The 23,215-nt window shown below is 38.8% G+C and overlaps 7 protein-coding genes across 9 annotated transcripts in view; 4 read left to right on the top strand and 3 right to left on the bottom strand.

The window, feature by feature from the left end:
• Positions 1 to 2,890, top strand: part of LOC118733290 (general transcription factor 3C polypeptide 1) — an 8,176-nt gene extending 5,286 nt beyond the window's left edge. Inside the window, exons 9-13 of the mRNA XM_036462633.1 lie at positions 428 to 1,164; positions 1,229 to 1,382; positions 1,640 to 2,052; positions 2,140 to 2,411; positions 2,668 to 2,890. Of these exons, the coding sequence (XP_036318526.1) occupies positions 428 to 1,164; positions 1,229 to 1,382; positions 1,640 to 2,052; positions 2,140 to 2,411; positions 2,668 to 2,783 (1,692 nt within the window). The 3' untranslated portion in view covers positions 2,784 to 2,890. The remainder of the gene's footprint in view (positions 1 to 427; positions 1,165 to 1,228; positions 1,383 to 1,639; positions 2,053 to 2,139; positions 2,412 to 2,667) is intronic.
• Positions 2,739 to 4,865, bottom strand: LOC118733291 (xaa-Pro aminopeptidase 3). Of its 2 annotated transcripts, XM_036462635.1 has the most exons (5): positions 4,708 to 4,862; positions 4,381 to 4,649; positions 3,475 to 4,282; positions 3,287 to 3,417; positions 2,739 to 3,216 (listed from the first exon to the last, which is right to left on the bottom strand). In XM_036462635.1, exons 1-5 carry the CDS (start codon positions 4,766 to 4,768, stop codon positions 2,926 to 2,928), a joined length of 1,560 nt encoding a protein of 519 aa, XP_036318528.1. In that variant the 5' UTR covers positions 4,769 to 4,862; the 3' UTR covers positions 2,739 to 2,925. The 2 variants fall into 2 exon arrangements, with proteins under 2 accessions (XP_036318528.1, XP_036318527.1); XM_036462634.1 differs by having other exon boundaries at positions 3,287 to 4,282; positions 4,708 to 4,865.
• Positions 4,866 to 5,133: 268 nt separating this feature from the next.
• LOC118733293 (delta(3,5)-Delta(2,4)-dienoyl-CoA isomerase, mitochondrial) lies at positions 5,134 to 6,501 on the top strand. Its single transcript, XM_036462637.1, has 5 exons — positions 5,134 to 5,239; positions 5,290 to 5,343; positions 5,414 to 5,591; positions 5,648 to 6,272; positions 6,329 to 6,501. The coding sequence occupies exons 2-5, from the start codon at positions 5,292 to 5,294 to the stop codon at positions 6,422 to 6,424; spliced, it is 951 nt and encodes a 316-aa protein (XP_036318530.1). The 5' UTR covers positions 5,134 to 5,239; positions 5,290 to 5,291; the 3' UTR covers positions 6,425 to 6,501.
• Positions 6,259 to 7,690, bottom strand: LOC118733292 (transcriptional adapter 1-like). The gene is made up of 2 exons (XM_036462636.1): positions 6,740 to 7,690; positions 6,259 to 6,654 (listed from the first exon to the last, which is right to left on the bottom strand). Exons 1-2 carry the CDS (start codon positions 7,579 to 7,581, stop codon positions 6,528 to 6,530), a joined length of 969 nt encoding a protein of 322 aa, XP_036318529.1. The 5' UTR covers positions 7,582 to 7,690; the 3' UTR covers positions 6,259 to 6,527.
• A 4,738-nt stretch (positions 7,691 to 12,428) lies between these two features.
• Positions 12,429 to 15,244, top strand: LOC118733288 (dynein assembly factor 5, axonemal). The gene is made up of 4 exons (XM_036462631.1): positions 12,429 to 13,282; positions 13,348 to 14,732; positions 14,791 to 15,000; positions 15,055 to 15,244. The coding sequence occupies exons 1-4, from the start codon at positions 12,486 to 12,488 to the stop codon at positions 15,180 to 15,182; spliced, it is 2,520 nt and encodes an 839-aa protein (XP_036318524.1). The 5' UTR covers positions 12,429 to 12,485; the 3' UTR covers positions 15,183 to 15,244.
• On the bottom strand, positions 15,195 to 15,760 carry LOC118733289 (28S ribosomal protein S14, mitochondrial). Its single transcript, XM_036462632.1, has 2 exons — positions 15,628 to 15,760; positions 15,195 to 15,576 (listed from the first exon to the last, which is right to left on the bottom strand). The coding sequence occupies exons 1-2, from the start codon at positions 15,691 to 15,693 to the stop codon at positions 15,253 to 15,255; spliced, it is 390 nt and encodes a 129-aa protein (XP_036318525.1). The 5' UTR covers positions 15,694 to 15,760; the 3' UTR covers positions 15,195 to 15,252.
• Positions 15,761 to 17,202: 1,442 nt separating this feature from the next.
• On the top strand, positions 17,203 to 21,480 carry LOC118733287 (N-alpha-acetyltransferase 16, NatA auxiliary subunit). Of its 2 annotated transcripts, XM_036462630.1 has the most exons (8): positions 17,203 to 17,378; positions 17,439 to 17,513; positions 17,954 to 18,442; positions 18,512 to 19,299; positions 19,363 to 19,726; positions 19,780 to 19,843; positions 19,898 to 20,550; positions 20,625 to 21,480. In XM_036462630.1, the coding sequence occupies exons 2-8, from the start codon at positions 17,457 to 17,459 to the stop codon at positions 20,844 to 20,846; spliced, it is 2,637 nt and encodes an 878-aa protein (XP_036318523.1). In that variant the 5' UTR covers positions 17,203 to 17,378; positions 17,439 to 17,456; the 3' UTR covers positions 20,847 to 21,480. The 2 variants fall into 2 exon arrangements, with proteins under 2 accessions (XP_036318523.1, XP_036318521.1); XM_036462628.1 differs by having other exon boundaries at positions 17,203 to 17,513.
• The last annotated feature ends 1,735 nt before the right edge of the window (positions 21,481 to 23,215 follow it).

Below are 23,215 nucleotides of genomic sequence, written 5' to 3'. Positions count from 1 at the left end.
GGACCCTACCTTACGGTCAACCAAAACTTACTAACACCAGACATGAAATTGCAGGTCTTCAGAATATCCTCCCACTTTCTCCGCCTATGTTGCTTTACCACTTGCCGAGTGAGGAATAAGTGGGTTGTCTGCCACAGTTGTGTGTATCGCTGCCTACTGGTGGTTGGTTGGCTGCGAAGGCGAGTTGGTTTGTTGCTTAGGTTAGTTACATGAAGCCGAGCGCAGGAATCAAGCTACAAGTTGTGGGTCCAGGGCCGAACAACGATTGTTAGGATTCGCCGATCAAAACAAAGTTTATCGCCGAAACAACAGCCTTGGTAAAAGCCGGTTAATTATTGTGCGTAGAATCGACTGTCATTTAAATGATATAAACTATACTATTAAATTATTAATAAGTGTATGTAATTCACTTAATTTGCCGTTAAAGGTCCGTGTTAAATTCCAACCAGCCAATTTGAGCTACAAAATCACCTACAGTCCTTATGACTTCATATCCAAGTTGCCCGTTCGACATCTACACTTTTTCTGTGCACTCGATCACCTTAATCATGAGGTAGAGATAAATTTTAGTCGTCTGATGCACAAAGATGAAGAACATGACACTTTAAGCATCGAGTGCCCCTTTAACTGCATCCTGAAGCATGCCAACTATATCAATGTCATTGAACGCATTGTTCAGGAGAAGAGATCCATTTTAAGGGAGCTAACAGAAATGCCACCGCAAAAGTTATTGAATATGGCCATGAGTGGTTGTTCGGTTACAGTTGAATCAACTAATTTGCTAACGCTGGTGCGCATGTTGGAGTCTTTCTGGCGCGAGAAAGAAACAGCGTACGAACGCAAAGATCTCGGGCGCATATCCGCAAATGTGAAGATCAATAAATCAATTGACTGGCATCAGTTGTGTTGTGAGATTTTAGAGTTCAATGCAGCGGACGAAGAGAATGACAAAATTGATGAGTATGAACCTACACTAAATAAGGAGGAGCGTTTGGCTCGCGCACAAGATGTTTTTGTTGTTAATTTGCCAACCTTGCAATTGGAAGTGAATAAAAAATTGCACTTGTCCAATAAAGAGACTGTGATGCACAGCGGGTTGTGTGTGCCCAAGAGGTTAGTGGAAGCTGAAGTCGTTCGAGACCAGATATTGAGAAAGATTGTAGAGTAAGTGTGTAGACAAGTCTTAAGTATGAACAACCACGTAATTAGTATTAATTTGTTGTGCTAGTGAATCTCATTGGAAGTATACGGATAACACTTTTGAAGTACTTAAACCTAAACTTATCAAACTGGGTTTCACAGCTATGGAGCAACAGCACGTAGAAGACCTACTAAAATATATAGAAACGCATAAACTAGGCGTTTCCGTAATTGATTTAAAGGTATTTAGATATGTGGTTATTCTTTGAATGGCAAACACATCGCATATTTCCTAAAAGATTGTTACAATAGAAAAATAGATTTTTGTACAAATGATGCAGAAATAACTATTCATGCTTAATATTACTTAAATATTAAAATATTGCATCACCATTTTACATATAAACGAGTCCCCTGAAAATTCCGTTTTAGAGTTGTGACAGTCTTTTACTAAAAAACCAATGTGGCCAGAAAGTGACTTTCACATTAAATTCTCCAGCGTGAATTTCCTTATGCTCAATTTCTTTCGCGCGCCATACGTATTCTATCCGAGCACTATCTGGTCAAGCGCGTTGGAATTGACACAATGATGTATGTGCATAAATCTCACATACGACCTTGGGTTGTACACACGTTTCACCTCAAACGGCTGGAACGCGAAAAATTGGGACCGGATGGAACAGTGACACTTAAACGAAAGATAACCAGTGGTGACAATAGTGAGCATGAAAATATGGATGAAGAGGGTAGCGATGAGCCCGAAGAAGCTAGTTCCTGTAAAAGAGCTAAGTTGGCTAACGACGTCGGTGCCACTGCGGAAGATCAACAGTTGAGTAAGCGTGTGTCAAAACCGGTAAATCGGTTCCAGGGCGAAAATAGAGAAGGAAATGCCCCTGAAAAAGACCTCAAAAGGTAAATTTAAAATTGATTCATTACTTTTTTCATAAATTAACTAGGTGGCTTTCTACCACTAATCCCTGTAAAATTTGTATTCCCCAGAGATGTGATCGTAATGAAACCCCACCCGTGGATACGTCTGAACGGCACCATTAATCGGCGCGTTTTGGATCGTTGGTTGGGATCAGTACTCACCGAATGTGTTAGTCGCTCGGGTTGTATGATTCCAGATATCTGCTCAAAGTTTCCTCACTTGCCAGCTGTCGAAATAATGTTTCTGCTTGATATACTATGTGATCTAAAGTGTATTCATCTAACGGAAATTACACCCGCTTCAGCGAACCTCTTCTCATCCTATGACAACCTACAAGAGAGTAAGTTTTTTTACTATAAATTGTGATTACTTTTTCTCAAACCTAATACGGATAACAGTCCGGAGCTAAACCGATTCACACTTTCATAACAAGCGAGTGTGAAGGATTAGATTCGGGCGAAAGGCATCCAGCGGACTGGATGTCATTCGCACAAATCTAATATTTCACACTAGCTTGTTACGATAGAGCGAATGCTATTAGATCCATGCGGATACCATAATAGACATGTATATAACAAGAAAGACATTCTTTTTAGCTATTGTAACCGAGTTCTATGATCCACAACACACTTACGTGACTGCACATGGGGACGCCATAACACGGATGTCAATATTCATTGGCCATAAAAAATACAGCCAACAATTTTATTAAGCTGCTTTTCATATTCCTAATATTTACTGTTTATTTATATTTTTCAACTTAACGTGACCAAAAAAAAAAAAGAAATAAATAATTTATTGCCAACTATTTGCACTGCACTTCGTTTTAACCCTCTAAATTTTGTCTATAGAAATTATCGCTTAGTCAAAAACAGGTTCTCAATCTCTCTGCGCTCTTTTACACATTCGGCAGTTAGCACTTCTACATTATGGTCGCTGGTAATAAGCACATCATCCTCAATACGTATTCCAATACCGCGAAACTCTTTAGGAACATCTTCTCGATCGTGGCCTATATAAATTCCTGGTTCGACGGTGCACACCATCCCCGGTTGTACTGGGAATGTACGGGGTATCAGTGGTGTATCGTGTACATCCATGCCAAGATAGTGCGATACATGATGCGGGCAGAATTTATAGCCAGCCTAATACGATATAAATACATAAAATACAATAATAATAAGACGTTTTAAGAGCAATTCAAAAATCATATACCCTTGCATAACTAATGTCATCAACTATATCCTTAGGTACAAGGCCGACTTCTTGTAAGTATTTTCCTAACTTTACGCACATTGTATCGAAAAGTTGGTCTAATGTTTCTCCACCAGGTTTTAATAATGTTGCTATAAGCACATTTGGATTGTGAGTATAATAGTGAGTAGCAAGTTTTGAGCTCTTACCTATTAACTCCTTTTGTAACTGCAAAACCACGTCATACAAGATTTTTTGTGCCGGTGTAAATATTCCATCTATGGGCCAAGTGCGAGTGATGTCACTGGTATATCCACCATATTCGCAACCAGCATCCATAAGCACCAAGTCGCCACTTTTTGTCAACTGGTTATTGCTAATATAATGTATTGTAGTTGCGTTGTTACCGCTCGCTACCACCGGCGGATATGCCATGTAATTCGCATTTTTCATGCGACATTTGTAGTCTACCGCAGCAAATAGCTGATGTTCCGAAAGTCCTGGTTTTGATTCACTTATAACCTCATTTATTGCTCTAGAAGCGATTTGGCAGGTTCGACGCATTAAGTCTTGTTCACTAGGTGATTTATATAGCCGAAGACTTTGTATATAAACAGCGGGAGATTTAAGCTCTGAAGTATTACCAGTTACCTGTTGTATGTCGCTGGTAATAGTGGCCTGATCTGAGGCAGGTATATCATACCAAACAAGAGGCTTTTCGCTTTCAATGTATTTTTTTAGAATTTTCGAAAATTGCGGTATTGTGTACGCCTCGTCCACACCAAAAAAATCAGGGGCATTTTCGGCCCCAGTACGAGCACCATCCCACATCTCAGCGTGTTTGTCTTTTGGCCTCATAAATAATATCGATTTGACATCTTCCCTCTCGTTTATAGTCAATACCAGGACCGAATCTGGCTCCATACATCCCGTTAAGTAAAAAAAGTCAGAGTTTTGCCGAAAAACGTAAGGAATTTTGTCGCTCATGTACTTTTTAGTCGCTGACGGCACGATTACCTAAAAGTTTAGTTGAACATAGAAAGCACCATAGTGAAATAATATTTCATTATGGAAAGCACTACCATCTTTCAAGTTATATGAACAATTTAATTTACCATGTGAGATTTCTTTTTATGTTGAAAATTTTTTTCACTTTCCTCGTCAAGCTTTTGTATGCCACTCAAAAGCCAAGAACGACGTTCCCGGAAAGTTTCCACTGTCTGGCCTATTACTAGCTCTCCCTCGTTAACAAGATGTGGATGGGTCACATAAGTGGGCTGTCCAAATGTTTCAGAACGTAAGGTTTGTAGGAAGTTCTTGCTCAGAGCAGCGGCAGCCGGCGCATCAGATGATGGTGCGGACGAAAAAGCCAGAGCAATGCGATCTTGAGGAAGTAATTATGAATTAGGATGCATCAGTGATAAATAACTTTCTCTACATACCGAACTTGCGAAAAGACTTTATTTTAAGTTGAGCTTGCCTCACGTTCTTTAGTAATGACATATTTAAAAAAATATTTTTTTTTTTAATTTCCTGAAAATTTTTTATTTAAATAAACCTAAATGAGTACAAAATGTCAAAAAAGAACTGTCGAGGAATAATTCAAGAAAAAAAAACAGCTGACTCCAATTGTGAATGGATTTTTGGAAGAGTATTGCTTAGCCAAAGCATACCCGGGGCACATTTGCACCCAATTTTATCCCTCAAATGCAAAATTTCACTGAATCAGCATTTAAACCATTGACTAAACAACCGCTCGACATACATGTTGGGTGGTTGATAAGAATTAAGGATTTTTTACAGTTATGTTCGCCTCCAACCAAGTTGCAACAGATGTTGGATTATGTAAAATTCGCTCTTGATATATAGTATCCATTATTTTTCCCTACACTGTATTTTGATAACTCTTGTTCTTGTATTTAATCACGATACCAACGCTTGGAAAAGTATAATCTTAAGCATCATCAAAATAAGGTGATATCTGCTAACTGATTTTTAAAGGAATAATAAACTATTTTCAAAAGGCATGGCATTAGGAGCATTTAGACAAATATCTTCGCTTTCATTTGGCTCTTTGGGTTAGTATACTAACAGATGAAAGTCCAAAGTTCATAACGTAGGCCATTTGTGTTCGTATTTGATAAACAGTTTCGCGAACTTCTTTGGCCACCAGAGTGCAGCGCAATATGAGCAGTCATAATTTACATAAATCTGAGGACAACTTGAAGTACAACACTTTGCTTATAACTACTCCAAAACCATTTGTATACCAGGTGGAACTTAATCGTCCGCAAAAACTTAATGCCTTCAATAGGAATATGTGGATGTGAGTACTTTGATACATTCGCTTTAAAAATTTAAGTTTTTACTAGTTTCTCTTAGTGAAATTAAACAGTGTTTTGAAAGCCTTAGTACGAATCCCGAATGCCGGGTAATTGTTCTATCAGCAATAGGGAAATATTTCACTAGTGGACTTGATTTAGGTGATGCTATGAAATTGGCCCAAGAATTGGGTGTAGCTGATGATGTAGCTCGAAAAGCTGCAGTGTTGGAACGGACAATTAAACTGTATCAAGATTCGATGTCTTCCTTGGAAGTATGCAGTAAACCTGTAATAACAGCTGTACATTCGGGATGCATAGGAGCTGGTGTTAGCCTGATAACTGCTGCTGATGTACGTTATTGCACTGAAGATGCCTTCTTCACTGTGAAAGAAGTTGATATTGGTCTAGCTGCAGATGTGGGTGCATTACAGCGCTTGCCAAAAATTGTGGGTAACCAATCGTTGGCTCGCGAACTTTGCTATACTGCACGAAGGTTCGGTGCTACTGAAGCACAGAGTATTGGTTTAGTTAGCAAAGTTTTCCCAACCAAGGAATCTTGTGTGGATGGTGCTTTGGAGTTGGCAGTCATCATAGCTGAAAAGAGCCCAGTAGCAGTGCAAGCAACCAAGGCTAATGTAATTTTCTCACAGTCGAGACCAAATCAGGATGGCTTGGATCATATAGTAAGGAAATTGCAATTCTATGTATGTATATTTTGAACTAAAGTATGTCTTTTCAGCGACAAACAAATAAGATAAACTTGCAATCTGAAGATTTCGCTAATGCAGCTGTGGCAGCAATGACGAAGGAACACCCAACATTCTCAAAATTGTAAGACCAGTCATATTCTTCATTTGATTTAATTTTTCTATTTGTATTGTATTAAGATAAGAATAAATATTATAAATACTACTTATTATTTAAGTTAATCACTTGCATTAGTGTAACATTTGCGTTAGCCGCTCCATGTTGATAGCATATACAGAGTGCGATGCTATGAGATTGTGGTCATTGAAAGCCCGCTGAGCATCCCTTAATGTTATCAATTCACGCTTTTGGGGCTCGCTGTAATTGGAAATTGTTTCTTTAGAGCATATACATATGTACATACAATATCGGCAAAATAAATTGCATAAATATACCTACTTACACTTCTTCACAGGCTGACAAGAAAATTCCGTCCTCATTAGAACGACGCAGGAAATTCGGTGAAGTTATTTCTTTATCCAACTCCAAGGGTCCGTCATCAATTTTCTGTCGTGTAACAGTATTACGCAAGGAAGGATCCTTTAATGGTGCACCAACATCATAGTAAAATGACCCATCCCCTGTTACTTTGTAATGTTTGCGGTTCATTATAATTGCAGATACAAGATTTTTCAAGAGGACCTGCACTGCCATTGCTACATACTCGGCTACATTGTCTTCTACATTAGTGAGTCCCACCTCCCAAGCTCCGATAAGAAATCGTCCCAGAACAAATCCCGCGTCTGGCAAAAACAATTCTTGTACACAATAACGTTGGGTAGGCAATATTTGTACATTAGCATCGGTGCCCGCCGTAGGCCGAATACATTCTAAATTATCTTCAACAATGAAATCAAGAAAATCATACGGTTCGAAAGTAACACGGTCACTATTTGTTCGAGAGCTTCGTTTGCGTTTCCTGCTCCGACCGCTACCGCTCCCACCACTGCCTGTTCCAGGTGCACTGCTTGGAGTACCGCTGTTGTTATGTGTAGCAAAAAGACCTGGCGACTGTTCTGGTGTGTGAAATGCGTCGATTTTGTTTAGAATTGCGAGCAGAAATTGATTATGCAAATGCATTTTTTCAGGGGTGAGAAATTTTCTAGATTCGCTGTCGAATTCTTCTTTGGACCACTTATAACGAAACCATAGCTTCATGTTAGCCAAATATTTGGAGACGTTATCGCCCAAAGCGGCCATTAAAGCCGATTTCGCAACAATTACTTTATCAGTTAAATCACTCATTTGTAGCTCGATTCAACTTGGTAGTGTAGAGCTGGACAACTTTCGATGGCAGTATCGATAGTATCGATGGTTTTCGACTATCGAAAGTTTTCACTTATACATACATTATTCAGTAAAGCCTGATATACAGTTCAATGCGAGCGTGAGTTCTTGAGGTACCGCCGGCTTTTACTCTTAAGCGTGATATACAGTTAAATGCGAGCGTGAGCGTGAGTTTTTTATTCTGACCAATATCTTCGTTATTACCCAACTTTTTGCTATAGTTGATACATAAAAAGATAGACAATTAAAATATCTTTCAGAATTATAGAATAAAAACTAATTTAAAATGCATAATATGCCTTTTTTTCGAGCTCACACTCAACTGTGCGTACGCAAAGCATTCGCATTTTAAATTAGTTTTTATTCTATAATTCTGAAAGATATTTTAATTCTCTATCTTTTCATGTCTCGACTATAGCAAAAAGTTGAGTAATAACGAAGATATTGGTCAAAATAAAAAACTCACGCTCACGCTCGCATTGAACTGTATATCACGCTTAAGAGTAAAAGCCGGCGGTACCTGTTTCATCTTGTGAGTCGGAATGGAAATTTAGCAAAGCACGGTAAATAATTTCAGAGCGCAGATGCCGCTTGAAGCCGAAAATCGTTGATGAACTTTTGTTCCCTAACAAAAATATAGACATATTTTGATCTCATTTTCAATAAAAGTTGTTGTTTAATTTTTAGACCTTTTTAAACAAAACTATCGATAGTGTGGACATTTTCGATAGTATCGATACTATCGATGGTTGTGACTATCCATCGATAGTTTTCCAGCTCTATGGCAGTGCTTCAAAACCATCGATGGTAGAGCCGAAAAACTATCGATGGCAACATCGATAGTATCGATTGTTTGCATTTTATTGCCAATATCGACCCCAACAATAATTGTGTTTAATGGGCCCCGCACACTGGACTGCTCAGTCCGCCTAAAACCGGTTTTGTGTTGATAAGAGGGGGAAGAGAGTTCGAGTTTACCTCGCTCATTTCAGACCGCGAAAATCGCGGATTGACGGCGGACTGACACGCACACATAGACAACATGTTTTCTATTTCGTTTTGTTTTCGGCGGACTGCCCAGTCCAGTGTGCGTTCGAGTGGTGGACTGCTCAGTCCGACTGAGCAGGCTAGTGTGCTCAGGCCCAATGAGCTGTTCTAGGTTAAGCCAGGTTAGACAGATAGCTAGATAGATAATTTATGACGTATGCACTGCGACCTAATGATCTATTGTGCCCTCCACTCTTCACAATACTTCCTCCAAGCCAAGATCACTCAGGAAGTTCCAAAGCTTCTTCGGGTTTAAGGAGTGAATGTGCTCTACTGTGGCCACATAGAGCCTAAACCCCTCTCACGTCTTCTGCTGACTGCGTCACACTCGATGAGGATGTGGAGTGGTGTTTCACTGAACCGGCAAAGGTCATTCGATCGTATCCCCAGCTTATACATATGCCCTCCCAGTCTGCAGTACGCCAGGTAGAGATATTTCACAAAATTGTGTTTCATTAGGATTTTTTCTTGCTCTAACTTAGGCAGTCTGCACACGGTTCGTATAGCTTTAGACGCGTATAAAATTTTTTATGCAGCAACGATTCCTCTACGCTTCAAAATCTGCACGCGAAGCAACTTCAAAGCGTCAAAGTATTAGGCAAAAAATGTTAAGTGATGCAAAATTATTATTTCTTTATTAAAATTGTAAACAAACTTCTTCTTCTTTCTCTTTTCAAAGCGTTTCTAACCTAGAGATTTTTTGTATGTAGGCAAGTTGGTCAACCTTGACGAAATGAAAAATTTTAACCCAAAAATTTATGGACTTTCGAAAAAATGAACTGTAAAATATGCCTTTAAAAATGCGATTAATCGGTTATTTCTCAATAACTGCAAAAATTTCAATAATTTTTTTTTACTTGGGATTAACCATACCCAATAAACACTAAAAAAATATTTCTCCAACCTTGGAGAAATTCATAGTTCTCAAGTTGATATCCAACATCATTCTCCAACTCATCTCTAACCGACGCGCAGATACGTAAAAAGTGATAGAGAAACGAATATTTAATTATCAAGTGAAAAACTAAAGCTATATAAAGAGGAAAATTACCAACAAAAAGTAAATAATCTTCAAAATATCCTCAAAAAATCTTGAAAGAAAATAAAACGCCAAATGAATCAAATGGCAAAATTACTGTCGGTCTGTGTACTGTGAAGTGAATTCTTGTAATACGATTTTGCTTAACTACTTAATACAAAAGGATTAATAAAATGAAAAATTAATATTTAAATTCGTCTATGTATGTCGTTTCAATAAAAAAGGTATAAGGTATTTTACTATTTCAATTTCAGTATTTCAATGATATGTTTGAGACCAATTGGAGAATTACATTGGACTTCAAGTTGAGAACTAGCATTTTCTCAACTTGAGAAACAGTCCGCTATGACCCTCCACTTGAGGTACTGTTGAGAAACAACGTTGGAGATTTGAGAAATACCTTAGTTCTCAACTTAACCTCAAGTTGAGCTCAAACCTAAATGTTTATTGGGTATGATTAATTAATCCATTATTTTATTTTTTTTATAAATTGTCGTTTACGATACAATCACAAAAAGGGCTCAATATTTAATAGCCCAGGCACAAATGTCAAACTCATACCAAGGATGTCGCTGCCGCGTTCAAAAATCATGCCGCCATCGACAAAGCGTTTAGATGATGAAGATAAAAAATTTGAAGCTGGGTAACCTAAACGCAAAGCTCATTAAACAGATGGGAAATGTTTAGTAGCGCTCACATCGTTTTTAGGGTGGTGGGCGGAGGGGGAGGGGGCGGTGCCCCCCAAACCGCCCCCACTAGAAAGGGGACAGTCCCCGCTTTCTAACAAGGCGTATCCCCCCTTGGGCTCCTCCCACAGGCCCCTAGGGAACCGTTTGAAAAAGGGGGAAAAACGGAATTTTCTTAGGCAAACTGAGCAGTTTGAAGTGGAATATGACCCAACTAACAGAAACCGTGGGATTTTTTAATAAAAGAAATTATGCCAAATTAGATATCGGGCGATTTTGAATAAAGAATAAAAAAGAATTAAAAATAGAAAAAACAAGTTTATATAAAAAAAATGTTCTCTTTAACAAATGTATTTTTGCGTAGAATTTCTTTCTGCGTAGGCGGCCTTCGGCCGCACTTGGGGATTATAACCCTCAGGCAGTAGAATTCTCATTTCTGTGTTGCCAAAGAAAGGGGGCTGAACACCTTTTGCAGAGAACATCTTTCTGCGTAGGCGGCCTTCGGCCGCACTTAGGGATTATAACCCTCAAGCAGTAGAATTCTCCTTTCTGTGTTGCCAAAGAAGGGAGGCTGAACACCTTTTACAGAGAACACCTTTCTGCGTAGGCAGCCTTCGGCCGCACTTAGGGATTATAACCCTCAGGCAGTAGAATTCTCCTTTCTGTGTTGCCAAAGAAGGGAGGCTGAACACCTTTTACAGAGAACACCTTTCTGCGTAGGCGGCCTTCGGCCGCACTTAGGCATTATAACCCTCAGGCAATAGAATTCTCCTTTCTGTTTTTCGAAGAAAAGGAGCTGAACACCTTTTGCAGAGAACACCTTTGTATATTTTTAATGCTTGCTGGGTTATATTTTATCTTCTTTTGTCTCTCATTCTTTTGCATATTTTGGAGTTTGACAACTGAACTCCGCCATTTAATTTGCATATGCAACCAAAGTCAGACGCGTGATTTTGAAGGTGTTTTTATTTAATGAATTGTTATTAATTGGTTAATATTAAAGTCGTAAAGCAAGTTATAACTGATCGAGTAAAGTGTAAAGTGAAGGGGAATACAAAAATGTATTGGTGAAGTGGCTTCTTTAAGGAGAATTAAGAGTGATAAATGTATGCTAATTTCCGAATTTTATAAAAAAGGGCATATTTCAAACCCAATTTGTAAATAAATTAGTGACCAAAATTTACAAAAGTGAGTGTTAAAATAATGCGTGGATCCTTGACTACAAGGGTGTGGAATTTTTTTTTGGATCGGGCCACCCCTATGGACGGAATTTCCCGAAATAGTTGTGAGCGCTACTAAACCCCACCCAACAGATTTCTTATGTGACTACTCAAATGCAATGCCAAGTAACCATAAAAGCTGAAGCACAACAACGGCGAACGGCAAATTTTTCGTCGCGAATGTTCGCCGAAATAATTAAAACAGCTTTAACTGAACGTTTACTAGAGACGGTAAGAAAGTATAAAAGAATCAAGGCCCGTTTACATCAACTTTGGCGTTGCGTTGGCGTTGGCGTCGCTTCGACAGCTGACTATGAATCCATGCATTTATATGAAAGTCTTCACATAACCAAAGTTGGGCAACGCCAACGCCAACACAACGCAAAAAGATGACCAACTCGCAATTTTTCGCGCGCTTCGTTCGTCAGCTGTTCCAAATAATCAAAATTATGTGATTTAATTTTCCTTTTTAATCAAATGCGGACAAGAAATATAGTTTTTAATGCAATTATTGATATAAAATTTTGATTTATCTCCGCTAGTATGTTAATTTAGTGACCAAAGTATTCTCTGCTAAGCGTTCATTGTAGCAAGCACGGGCGGTACTCGCGCTGCTGTCAAAGTGACACCAGCGCCAACGCAACGCCAAAGTTGTATGTGGACGGGCCTTCAATGTTGAAAAGTAAAACATCGAGGTTTTCGATTATCTCAAAACATCGACGTTTTATCCATCTCTAAAAGAGCGTTCTGGGCAGGAGGCGGTATGTTTCCTAGCAACATATTTTTGTTTGAAATTCCCGCAATTTCTTAAAAAAATTTCTGTCGGAACGATTTGACACGGAATCAATAAATTTTTAATACAAGTGCAGGATGTCTTTCAACATTGATGATATTTGCAAAAATCTTCAGTCGGCTGATCGTTGTACCAAACTTGCGGCATTGGAGCTCCTGAAACGGCAAGGCGAAAACACATCTACATCACAATTGCAAGTATTATTCGACAATACCTATTTGCATTTGCTTAAATGCTACGCGGATCGCTTTGAGAGTGTAAGGGAACGTGCGGTGCATACTGTAACTGAATTTACAAAACAACTACCAGCAAATGACTTCCATTTGTTGAATATTGTATCAACATTAGTGGAACGCATGGGACAGCAAGAAACTTTGGAGTCAAGTGAGGAAATACGTTTGCTGTACATAACGCAATTGCATGCGTTAATACAACAATACATAATTGCCGGAAAGAAACACTCGCTTGAGGAGTGTTATACTCAAATCACTGGTATTTTAGCAAAGGCTTTACGCGATGCTTATCCTGCTGTCCAACGCGAGTCTTGTGCTTGTGTGGTTGCACTGACAAGCGCAGCTGATACTTTAATACTACAGCCGTTTACTCAGCAATTAGCAAAACCACTTTATGGAATTTTAAATCACAAACATTCATTGGCCCGCATAGCAGCAGTTGAAGCCCTTGGATGTCTAGCATTGCATGTGGATCCTAAAAATGATAACCTATCACAGTTGCTAATGGAAGTATCGCCATTGTTAATGGATTCGATGCCGCTGGTACGCAGTGAATGTGGGAAACTAGGAGTGCTGTTATTGCTAGAATTGAGAGACCGGTACTCCTATTTTGACCGACTTATACCATTTGTTTTGTGTTGGTAAGCACCGCATTTTTTTTTTTTTTTAATTATAGCTCTCCAACTATTTTAACTTGTTTATATAGCTTGAAAGATGACTCTCCTGAAGTAGTAGACTCAATCCGACCACGATGGATTCAATGCGGTAAGCAATACTACGAAGAAAACGAAGAGGAATTAAGTAAACAGGAAATAGCAGACTTGCCTGTTAAAAATTACCCATCCGGCGTTGAGCGCCCAACAATTGGTTGTCGTAGTATAGTACAACGTTCATTACGTCTGTTGGGTCTCATCACACGTGAGTCAACTGATTGGAAGGTGAATGTTCGGCTTCATTCCCTAAAGCTGTTGTATCAATTCGTACTCCATGCCGAAGCTGCGATGACTGCAAAATTCTTCGAGATTTATCCAGACCTAGCACGTGCCTGCCGGGACCCAGACGTTATTGTTGCACGAGAGGCATTGAAAGTAGCTGATTTGATGGGTCGTCTTCTCTCCTATGATGATTGGATAGAGCATGGTTTCGATGGTTTAGCAAAGAATGCTAAGGAGGGCTATTTAAAATGCTTTTACTACATGTTTACTGCTAGTTTGGGCCCCAAAATTAATGATATTATTCGGGTTTCCGAAATGTTAGTTGAAAGCGATTTTTCCCAAACACTTAAGCCGGAATTTCAGTTATATGTACTGAAAATGGTGGAAACGTTAATCTTCAAATCAGATGAAATTGAAAAAAATTCGACTGCTGAGAGCCTAGAGCAGTTGAAGGAAGCAAACCAAAAGCTTAATTTAAACATTTATGTTACAACTATTAAGGTTTTAGCGTTATCCTTAGATTCTGAACAACCAAATGCGGGAGAATTGCAAGAAATGGGGCATCACATTATTGGCGTAATAGCTGATCGAAGGAAAATAAACATTGCCTCTTTGCACGAGGAGTGTTTTGCTAGAGTCTTAAACTACGTGCAAAATCTAGATGCATTTTTAGATGAACTTACCGAACCAATTCTACTCCTACACGGCTTGCTAAGTGTAGCTAAACTACGGTCGACCTACTTGGAGGACTTACAGAAGAAAATAAATTTAGTTTGGGAAAACTGTGCTGATTCCGCAAAAGTCAAGATATTCAGTGGCATATCTATTGCCATGTTGCAATGGTCAGAAACTATCAATCGCCCTGTGGACGAAAGCACAGAACTTTTGCGCACCTTTGTAATGTCAGTGGTTGAGCCACATTTGGAATGGCGTGCGGGTGCAAATGCCGAGTCCATGCGTTCACTGGCTATGGCTACATTATGTTCGATGTCACAAGGTGCCGCCGAAGAAGCCCGTTATGTGTTGCCAGAAATCGTTGGTAGGTATCTGCCAAGTTTACTCGAAGATCGCGCAGTCGCAACACGTCATTATTCAGTTAAGTGTCTATTCAATTTCGGAGACGTCGCCGTAGATCAGTTAAAACCCATAGCCTACGGTAACTTTTTATAGTTGTTATGGCAATTAAAAATAACACAAATGTGACTCAATTTTAGCTACTTTACAACGCCTAGATGATCCATCGGCCGGCATACGTGAATTGGCTGCTATGGTGATTCCCAAGTTAAGCCCAAAATTCAAAAAAGCAAAAGGTGAAGAAGGTGATTATGAACATGAAATTTGGGAAACATTCATTAAAAAAGCTTTAGACATGATGTTTCTACATTATGAGGGTCCAGAAGTCCGTTTGCGAAAGGCCATTAAAGGTAACATGATTATAAATTACGTTATTTAAAGCTACAGTTTTCGTATTTTCTTAGGAACCATTGCTCAGCTGGCGGATAAGTACCCAGAAATATGCAAAGATAGCTATAAACGTACTGCTGCCATGGCATACAACAGCATAAGTTTGCTGGAATTGCAATCCGAACTTCCGATTTTAGATTAATTTAATTGTAACTAATGTAATTTATTTTAGATTTATTAAATCTAGTTAATACGCAAGCCATGCATGAGTTTTACCACATTGCACGTTGAACGCCCGATAACTTATTATAATCAGCCAAACTTCGCCAGACAATACGACTTAGCCTGTACCGGTGTACAATACCTCGAGAGCGTGACGTAAGCGCACAACGCTCGCGCACCCTCACCAAACACGAGTCCCTCGGAAAAGCGGCTATTTCAGCATCAGCAACCTCTCGTAACTCCGCTGGTAAAATATCGTTCTTTCGTAACGCATTTACACGTAATCGCTCCTTTGCATGTTCCGCAACACATTTACGTCGCTTGACATCGCGAATCATTCGCCAATCGGCATATTTTGTACGCACCTGTTGCAGCTATTTTGGGATGTGTTAATGTATGAATAATATAATTTTCATTTTACTTACCCTACACCCTGCAAATTGCACACTTTGGCACACAAAATTGCCAATCCTTCCAGTTAATTGATTCATTTTGTCCTGAGCTGGCGATGGGTCTGAACCAGTGATGCCAGCCTATCGGGGAAATGACTTCAAATATGGGGTATTCAATATTGATTAGAACATTCCTATTGAGGATAAAATTGTATTTACATATTACAAATTGTGATAACAACTCCTCATTTTGTATCTCGGGTTTGAAACATACCGTTATATCACAATTAATGATATTTATTGTTTTTTTTTTTAATAAATGAGCATGAAGTGCCTTAAATAGGTAGCAATACATATAATAGGGAATTTTTATCGAGAATAGGGGAATTAGGCGCAGGGAAGATGGCATCCCTAGTCTCAACAGCTGATTGGAAACTTCAATTAGTTCTGTTGGATTTGTGCTGATGTTACACTTCATAGGAAAAAAGATTACTGGCCGTCTTCACGTGCTGGAAAGTTTCGCTTACATAACGACGTATGCGAGATCCGGCACGTGTAGACCGCAAAAAGTACTAATCGTACTTTTCTCACTTACCGAGTGGTTTGCGAGCTTTCAACACTAATTTTTGTTGCTTGACAGGTAATTTATCATTTCGCAGAATTCTTCCGATGGATAATACAAATTTAGCCCGTAAGGCTCGAACCAAGTTGGTGTTGATGGCGAATTTAGATTTTCGCCGCGGTACTTCTTAATGTCAAAATGATGTATTTGTAGTAATAGGAATTCGCCTTGTTTACAAAAAACACATTATTTTGACATTAGGAAGTACCGCGACGAAAATCTAAATTCGCCATCAACACCACCTTGTATAAATTCGCTTTGGCTCGCACTTTATTTTTTGGGGACATTTTACAAAAAAGTATGCTGTCAAATGCTCAGTCAAAATAACTTTATCTCACTTGCGAACGCAAGCGAGGTTTTTAAGCATGTGAAGACTGCCGGTTAATCGCTGCGTTGCTATTTACCATCATCTTAAGAGCGTGTCAGACGTCGCAATGCATTTCATATGCAAAATATTTCGAAAAGGCTGTCGAACTGGGAAATTTCAGAAAGCAGTTGCATGAGCACCATGCACCATGCATGTAAAGTGTCTTTCGAAAGAGGTTTTTTTTTTATTTCCGAAAGGCGAATTGCAGATTGCTATTCGTGCAAACATGACTCGTTCAAGTAAAGGATTTCAGTATTTTTCTGGTTCATAATGTAAAAAATTGGTTTTTTGATTTTTCTCTCTTTCGTTTTCACTCGGTGAAAATTTCGCTGCGAATGAGGCATTTTATCACATACAACGCAAGCGGTTTTGTACTTTAAACGACGATTGTAGAAGTCTGTCAGTGTTTGATTTCGACGTAAACATGACAGTCTATGGAGTTCGGTGCAAAGTATGCATAACTGAGCTATAATTTTTATGACAATTATCATGAGGGTATATTCCTGTTCAAAGTAACCAAACAATACCAAATTATCCTGTTTATAATCTTTATAATATTTTTAAAATGTCTGGCAACAAAAGTTCTATTTGACATTTGGACGAATTGACATTTAAATTTTCATTGCGAGTTGGTGGTTTGTGTGTGGTTGCGTGTGTTTGTCGCTGCTCTGTTTGTCTTCTTCTTCTTCTCTGTCGAGCACGGATCGACATCTCAATTTTGCTCGTGGCCAAGCTTCCACGGAACTTTTGTGAAAATTTTCAACGTTCGCTTCGAAAATTTGCATTCAAGGATTGGTATATTCCATTTACATTAAAGTAGTTAGTGCAAAAACTGTAGAGCTTTTGCATTTGTAGTAGAGCCGCGTGTGCAAGATGCCATCCAGCGATCCACTGCCGCCCAAGGAGAGTGCGCTCTTCAGGAAGCTGTTGGTAGGTGCATATTACTATGTGGAATATTTGGTTTTAGTCATTACACATCGCCCCCAGTCTAATAATCTTAATATAATAATCTTGCAAATAAAAACTGGCGACTGCGGAACATCCACCGGGTTCAATGTCACGGATTGATTATACGAGTCATCCTACATGATATGTGGAGTTAGCAATTTTTGTAACACCTGCCTGTTCTAAATTAAAATGTATTAACTAGGAATATTTTGAAAATTAGTATTAATGTTATATGTACATATGTATAATTTAAATTCTTAATTTTACGAAGTAAAATATCCATTGCACATAACCTCAAAACATTTGTGGCTGAAATTTTCTTTTAGCATTGAAAAATAAGATCTGTTTTCATATTAATATTAAGTAAAAACGCAGAAAAGGTTGCATAATTTTAATATTAAAATTTTATATACCAAATATAGAAATGCTACGAAATGAAGCAGTACAAAAATGGGCTGAAATTAGCTAAGCAGATTCTGTCCAACCCTAAGTATGCAGAGCATGGAGAGACTTTGGCGATGAAAGGCCTAACACTCAATGGTCTCGGGCGCCGAGAAGAGGCGTACAAATATGTGCGTTTGGGACTGCGTAGGGATTTACGTTCTCACGTCTGCTGGCATGTTTATGGTTTATTGCAGCGCAGTGATAAGAAGTACGATGAGGCGATTAAATGCTATCGTAATGCATTGAAGTGGGAAAAGGATAATCTTCAAATCCTCAAGGATTTGTCGTTGCTGCAGATACAAATGCGCGATCTCGAAGGCTATAAGGAAACTCGCCACCATTTATTTACTTTAAGACCCTCGCAACATGCCAGCTGGATTGGTTTTGCTATGAGTTATCATTTAATCGGTGATCTTGAAATGGCCAATAGCATTTTGGAAACCTTTAGTCAATCGCAGGCATCTATAGTGAGTACATCAAACTGTTGTATTTAAATGTCATATATTAATTTCCTTTGCCGTTCATTTTACCAACAGGAAACGCACGATTATCGACATTCAGAACTACTGCTCTACCAAAACCAAATTCTTGTGGAAGCGGGCAACCTTCAGCGTGCACTAGATCATCTGCGACAGTACGACAGTCAAATTGTTGATAAGCTGGCCGTACAAGAGTCAATTGGTGACTTGCATATTAAACTCGGCCAACCTGAATTGGCTGTGCCGATCTTTGAAGAGCTTATCCGTCGTAATCCGGAGAATACACTATACTACTCGCAATATTTTGCTGCTCGGGAATTTGCTGACCCGACAGATAAACTCATTGCTTTCAAACGATTTGAGGAAATTTACCCGCGAGCTATGTGTCCAAAACGTTTGCCATTGGATGTCGCAAGCGGCGATGCATTTCGTTCTGCACTGGATTCATATTTACGTCGTGGATTGCGTAAAGGGGTACCGCCATTATTTGTAAATGTGCGCGTATTGCACCGCGTGCCTGAAAAGGCAGCAATTATTGAGGAGCTGGCGCTACAATATTATGAAAACTTGTCTCGTTCAGGACATTTTTCAAGGGAAGACGCCGATGCTAACCTCCCAATAGAGCCAGCGTCCGCTCTAGTTTGGACTGCATTATTTTTGGCGCAACACTATGACTATAAACGCGATACGGATCATGCTCTGGAATACGTTAACGCTGCCATCGATCATACACCTACGCTTATTGAGCTCTTTATGACCAAGGGTCGAATATACAAGCATGCTGGCGACCCAATCGAAGCCTATATGTGGATGGATGAAGCGCAAAGTATGGATACCGCGGATCGGTAAGTGAAGGATCAATTAAAAATTTGTACGTTTTAACATCTATTTTTACTAACTTTTTACAGCTACATTAACTCAAAATGCGCAAAGTACATGTTACGTGCCAATTTGGTAAAGGAGGCTGAAGAAATTTGTTCGAAATTCACACGTGAGGGTGTAACTGCCATGGAGAATCTAAATGAGATGCAATGTATGTGGTTCCAAACGGAATGTGCACTGGCTTATCAGCGTATGGGTCGCTGGGGTGAAGCGTTGAAAAAGTGTCACGAAGTAGATCGCCACTTTTCCGAGATTATTGAAGATCAGTTCGACTTCCATACGTACTGCATGCGCAAAATGACTTTGCGCGCATATATCGGACTATTGCGACTGGAAGATGTGCTACGTCGCCATCCTTTCTACTATAAGGCGGCGAAATGTGCCATAGAGGTAAAGTAAAAAAACAACTAATGAGTCTTAATTATACATTTAATATTTTAAAGGTGTACATTCGCTTATACGACAAACCACTTAAATCGGAAGAAACCATTGAAGAAATCGACTCAGGTATGAATTTGACTCTTAATTCGGCACAGTTAATTTGATATATTAAACTTACAGAGAATCTCCCGCCATCTGAGCTTAAAAAACTGCGCAGCAAACAACGCAAAGCCAAGAAGAAAGCCGAAATTGAAAGCGCACAAGCAGCACAAGCGCAAGTGAAGCGCGAGCAGCATCAGAAATCCAAGCAGCAGGCAAACCAGGAAGCTGATCCAGAAGCGCCGCAATTGGATGAGCTCATACCAGAGAAGTTGGAGCGACCGGACGATCCACTCGATAAGGCCATTGAGTTCCTTAAGCCCTTACAACAACTGGCCAAAGATCGTATTGAAACGCATTTACTGGCATTCGAACTGTACAGTCGCAAGAACAAAATTTTACTAATGTTGCAATCCATAAGACGTGCGATCGCCATTGATGCCACCCATTCATCCGTGCATGCGTGCATAGTTAGGCTGGCACAATCATTGCCTAAGCTGACAGCAAACGGAGAGTTGAATGCGAGCATTAAAACTGTCGTTGACAAGGCCACCAAAGAACTGATAGGAACAAAGAGTGTACAACAGTTGAATGATGAGTTCGTGGCGGCAAAGGGTGCTTCTATAATGCATCTGTATGAGGGTGCACGTGTCATGTATGAATTGGAGCCAAGTAAAAAAGATACCGCTATTAAGTTGATTACCTCATTTGACATTAACAAAGTTAAGCTAGAAGTAAGTACATTAGTAGTAAATACTGTCATATATATATCAATTTAATTTCCTTTTTCCTCGCTATGCTATTAAAGGAAGCCTCAAAAATCTACGAAGCGCTGCGTGACGGCGATTTTGGTGATTGCGATGTGGAGTTGAGGCAATATAGAGCAACGTGCCAGCAAAGATTTAAGTATGCGCGCATCTTCAAGGACATTGTGGAAACACAGACCTCAGCTGCCAATGAAGAAAATCATGTAGATGAAAAACTAATACCGAATGCTGTATCTGCTGAAGAGAAGACTGTGGATTTGTAATACAACTGCAATATGCATATTATATGCAACACAACAACACATGTTTAAACAATATTTACAACATCAACAACCAGAGCAAAACGAACGTGGCAGCCGTAACACCAATTTAACCGCTAGATAACATCTATGTAGATACCTACATTTATAAATTCATACACATACACATCAATAAACGCTAAAATTAAAATTTTAAGCTGAATGCGTTGACTAAAATCGACATAACCGTAAGAGGAAAAAAATGAATGCTCGAACAATGAAACTAGTAAAACATTCGAGGAACCATTATATCAGCGCTTAAAGCATGCGCAAATTAGCAATTACAATAAATACAATAATATAAAGCAGATTTAACTTAAATACTATATATATGCATGAATATTTGATTTGAAGCAGTTGTGGAAAACCATATGCAGAAAAATATGCATACAAATCAAAAAAGCAGATAGAGAGAGGGTGAGAGAGAAAATCAATGCAGAAGATCAGCAGTAACTACAAAAATCACAAAATGTCTGCGTATTAAATATTATATGTTATTTTCTAAACAAAATACATTGTGTATTTCTATTGTTACTACTCTTCCCTTTATTTGTATTGAATTTACCGAACTCACTAAAATTTATGAACTTGCAAGTCAGTCGCTTATTTTTTTCATATTTATTTCCTTAAGCTAACACCCAGTCTAATCACACAAGTTTTCATCGTCCTTAACAATTTTCGTCAAAGGCATGCATCATGTTTTTTTTTTTGTTTTTTGAAATGATATAGCAAAATACTAAAATAAAAATTATACAGAAATAATCGTAAACATAACTAGCTCTAATTAATTGAGCCTACGAGGAGGCAGTAAAATTTTTCATCACAGTTTTAATAGCTCATTATGTTTTCCGCAAATTATTGAAAAGAGCAATGGAAGAAAAAAATATGTATGTACATATGTATTAAGTAAAATATTTGCGAGTAAAGAGAATTTTGGTGTGTGGAAGCGAAACAATTTATAGAAAAAGTAGGTATTCTGAAGAGGTATTTAATGTTCAAAAAATTGCACTAGAGCAGAAAAGCAATCAATAGAAGTGCACAACAAATTGCAATTACCTATTTTTTTTTGCAAGCTCAGCATTGGCACTCTCATACGTACACACTTGAGAAATGCATTCCCGCATAAAAGTACGTACATATGTACATATACATAGGTTTGTAAGCAAGTATTGCATATAAAAAATATCCTAACAAAAAAGTTATTGCGCCACAAATTCATTGAATATGCAAAGAAAACTATAAAGGAAAAATGTTTAAATATTTTCATAAAGTAAAAAAAAAATGCTTTATTAACATTTGTTTGAACGTAACTAAATTAAATGGCGTAGCAAAGCTGCAGGCGTGTCAAAGATTTTCAGTGTTTCCTTTTTTATATAAAAAATATATTTTTACTTATTTACAGCCAAACGTGAATAAATAAAACAGTAGAAACAATAAAGAAGTAAAAACACTAAAAACAAAGCAATTTAATGGACAAAAGGTGAGTAAATTTACTATGCATTTTTTGCTTCATCACTTAATAAAAAAATGTAAAAACTAAAAATGAAGAAATTAATTACTTATTGCTCGCTAACGGTGAAGAATTGCTTTCAACATTTCATTAATAGATAAAAACTACATGTCGTTCCCACGTCAGCCGGTTCTACGCACAATAATGACTGGTTTCTCCCAACCTTGTTTAGATCGGCAAATCCCAACCTAACCGGTAACTCTTAGATTAGGTACAACTCCATATAAAGCTTTTAAGGTGTTGAGCGCTTTTCAGGCTTTCAGCAATAGCTAAATTGTGTAGCTCAAAGCCTGGAAAGCGCCAAACGCCTGAGAAGCTTGTTGTCTGTTGTCGTCTGTTTCTGCCTTGAATGGTGCCACTTCCACAATAGAAATGGAGATTTCATTCGATGAAGATGCGCGAGTTATTTAGCCGGCATTTCGATAGATAAGACCAAACGTCTAGTGATCAGAAGCCTACACTAACTACAAAAAAAAAATAGGTCGCCTCGTACTCGGTGAATTCCAGGTGGCCATCCGGAACTCGAAAGCCTCCAAAGCCATTAAAGTGCAAAGTACCACAACACTCAACGCCATAAACACCCAGATACCTCGTGGCCTTAATAGAAACCGCCACTACGAGATAATCGCCCAAGCAGCGTTGCACTTGCGAAAGGCGTTTGACAATGTCTTTCATTCCACGCTGCTAGAAGACATTGGGGATTCCTCTCTCCCACAGCAACTCAAACGGAGGTCAGCGAATCGGCTGTCGTCAGTATTTTTCGAGATCAAACAACTAAACTAAGTGGGATTAAATAAGGGGTCCCTCAGCGTGGTCTATCACC

Source organism: Rhagoletis pomonella, unplaced genomic scaffold (assembly GCF_013731165.1).
Source record: "Rhagoletis pomonella isolate Grant_MI unplaced genomic scaffold, Rhpom_1.0 Rhpom_scaffold_00002, whole genome shotgun sequence".
Classification (NCBI taxonomy): domain Eukaryota; kingdom Metazoa; phylum Arthropoda; class Insecta; order Diptera; family Tephritidae; genus Rhagoletis; species Rhagoletis pomonella.
Note: the sequence above shows the minus strand (reverse complement) of the source record. Positions and strands in the feature narration are given on the sequence as shown.